The following is a 2,546-nucleotide window of genomic DNA, read 5'->3' as shown; positions in this document are numbered from 1 at the left end:
GAGTTATGCTTATAGCTTAATTAATATTACCCCAATCCAATTCAATTCGTTTTGGTGAGTGAGTGTCACATACATGACACAGTTATTAGTAATGCGAGTAGTATTTTCTAGAGAAAGAGTCATCATGAATATGAAAGCATCTCCAAAAGCCAAAGCAATGAATAATAATAGGGACCCAATGATGAATCAAGGGAAAAGCAACACTGTAACTGTAAATAATAATAAAGTGATGAAAAGGAAAGATAATATATATAATTTGTTGAATAACAGAACAGAGAAACAAGATGTGAAATGAAAATGAAAACATATGGATAAAAGAAGGGGAGAGATCTGCAACCTTTGTGGCAGACCCCACCCTGCATTATTACACCTTTCTTTCTCTTTCCTTACAGATCTACATTACATTACATTACATACACTTCCTTGCTGCTTTTGCTTTCTGTTTGTTTCCCTGACATTTATATATGCATATATATCCCTCATCTATATATACCCGATATTTATATTATGTATAATTGCTACACCAACATGCATTTGGATCCATGGACACGGACCACCACAATAATTAAGAAAAAATAATAGTAATAATTGAAGAAAAAACAAGAAAAATGATCCAAGGTAGGTATTTGAATTATTTGTTTTTCTTTGTTTCTTGTAAAAACAAAAACAAGGGCATGTGGTGTGAGGATAATTAAGGCTTGGGTACGTACGTAGGTGATTATTCATTGTCAAGGTGATATTCCTTTTTTAGCCTTTGCTGGAGGCCGTAATAACCGAGGTACCACTTGACGAACTTCCTGAGACCGGTGGCGAGATCGGTGGTGGGATTGTAAGAGAAATCCCTGTAGGCCAAGCTGACATTGGCGTGTGTGTAGGGAACGTCGCCGTTTGAGGGCATCTTAATGACGTGCTTCTTGGCCTTGGTGCTTAGCAGACCTTCCAGAATGGACACCAAGGTCCCAACCGGCACCGGTGAAGTGTTCCCCAGATTGTATACTCTGAGCTGGGCGGGGCCCTTCTTCTTGCCGCCGCTCCCGGTGCTCTTCTGGGCGGTGTCCAGGGCTCCCAGGCAGCCTTTAACGATGTCGTCGATGTAGGTGAAGTCACGGGCCACCTGCTTCCCCTCCTGCGTCTGGTACACGTCGATGGTTTTCCCTTGGAGGATGTCCTTGGTGAAGAAAAAGTAAGCCATGTCGGGTCTCCCCCAGGGGCCGTAGACGGTGAAGAAGCGGAGTCCGGTGAGGGAGAGGCCGTAGATGTGGTTGTAGGTGTGGGCGATCTCCTCGCCGGCTTTCTTGGTGGCGGCGTAGAGGCTGGCGGGTTGGTCGGTGCGGTGGAGCTCGGAGAAAGGGTTTTGGGTGTTGAGGCCGTAGACGGAGCTGGATGAAGCCCAGACTATGGCGGGTTGGGGATTGGCGGATTTGGCAGCCTCGAGGAGGTTGACGAAGCCTGCAATGTTGGCGGTGACGTAGGATTGGGGGTTCTGCATGGCGTAGCGGACGCCAGCCTGAGCGGCGAGGTGGAGGATGTGGGTGAAGGGGACAACGTCGAAGAGCTTCTCAAGCAAGGGGGTGTCGTTAAGGTCACCTTCCACGATGAAAACCTGGTGTTTCCAGAGCATTGCCTGACGGGAGCGTTTCAGGGAGGGATCGTAGTAGCTGTTGAAGTTGTCGAGCCCGAGAACGCCGTCGCCGCGTTTTTTGAGGGCAAGGGAGCAGTGGCTGCCGACGAAGCCAGCGGCGCCGGTGACGAGGACGGTGAGGCCGTTGGGGCGGCGAGGGGTGGAGGAGTGGCGGACCTGCTTCTCCCAGGAGGCGAAGGAGGAGGAGGAGGAGGAGAGGAAGTGGGAGTGGGAGTGGAGGTGGCGGTGGGAGGTGAAGTCTGGGGCGAGGGGAGGGTAGTTGAAGGTGAAGAGGAAGACGAGGATGAGTGCGACTAAGATAGTGGCACGGAAGAGGAGTTTGGAGGAGGCGTTGAGGAGTTTGGTGCTGTTGAGTCTCCTGATGTAGCTGTTGTATCGCTCTAGCTTTATGCTCTTGCTAGTGTCCGGAGGAGAAGAAGAACCCATTATTATAGTTTTGAGTTTCAAGCCCAAAGGAAATACACACATATATCAATATATATGGCTTCTTTAATTCTTACTATCACACTCTCACTCATCTTATATATTGCATACTTTATTACTTGTATTATATATTATGCTACGTAGGCCTTCCCACCACGTCCTAACATTTCAACTCTTTCTGTTCCCTTTTCACTCCCCATTCCTATTCTTCTTTAACAAACTCCTCCCAATTTCCATGTCCCGTTAAATTGTTTGTTCTTGGGCCATTATAAAATGGAGAGGTTTGGCCAATTACCTAATCCACACAATATACAAAAATGTATTCTAGATATCCATTTCGACTCCGGCGATTAGTTTACGACTTTTAGTCAATGCCTTCATACGTACTTGATACAGTATCTATTTTTTTTTTAAATAACATTAGCAAAATACAAATCATCCCATCATCAATTCAAATGGTTTTTAATTAAATTTGTTTCAA

General features: G+C 46.2%; 1 protein-coding gene across 1 annotated transcript; it reads right to left on the bottom strand.

Moving 5' to 3' along the window:
* Positions 1 to 227: 227 nt before the first annotated feature.
* On the bottom strand, positions 228 to 2,240 carry LOC114382142 (UDP-glucuronate 4-epimerase 6-like). The gene has a single exon (XM_028341377.1). The coding sequence runs from the start codon at positions 2,108 to 2,110 to the stop codon at positions 719 to 721; it is 1,392 nt and encodes a 463-aa protein (XP_028197178.1). The 5' UTR covers positions 2,111 to 2,240; the 3' UTR covers positions 228 to 718.
* Between the last annotated feature and the right edge of the window lie 306 nt (positions 2,241 to 2,546).

This window comes from Glycine soja, chromosome 13 (assembly GCF_004193775.1).
Source record: "Glycine soja cultivar W05 chromosome 13, ASM419377v2, whole genome shotgun sequence".
Taxonomy (NCBI): Eukaryota; Viridiplantae; Streptophyta; class Magnoliopsida; order Fabales; family Fabaceae; genus Glycine; species Glycine soja.
The sequence above is the reverse complement of the archived record's forward strand: the minus strand, read 5'-3'. Positions and strand labels throughout refer to the sequence as shown.

Bases quoted from the DNA above. Each gene is read 5' to 3' on its own strand.
- LOC114382142 (XM_028341377.1), bottom strand. From the start codon at position 2,110: ATGTGTGTATTTCCTTTGGGCTTGAAACTCAAAACTATAATAATGGGT.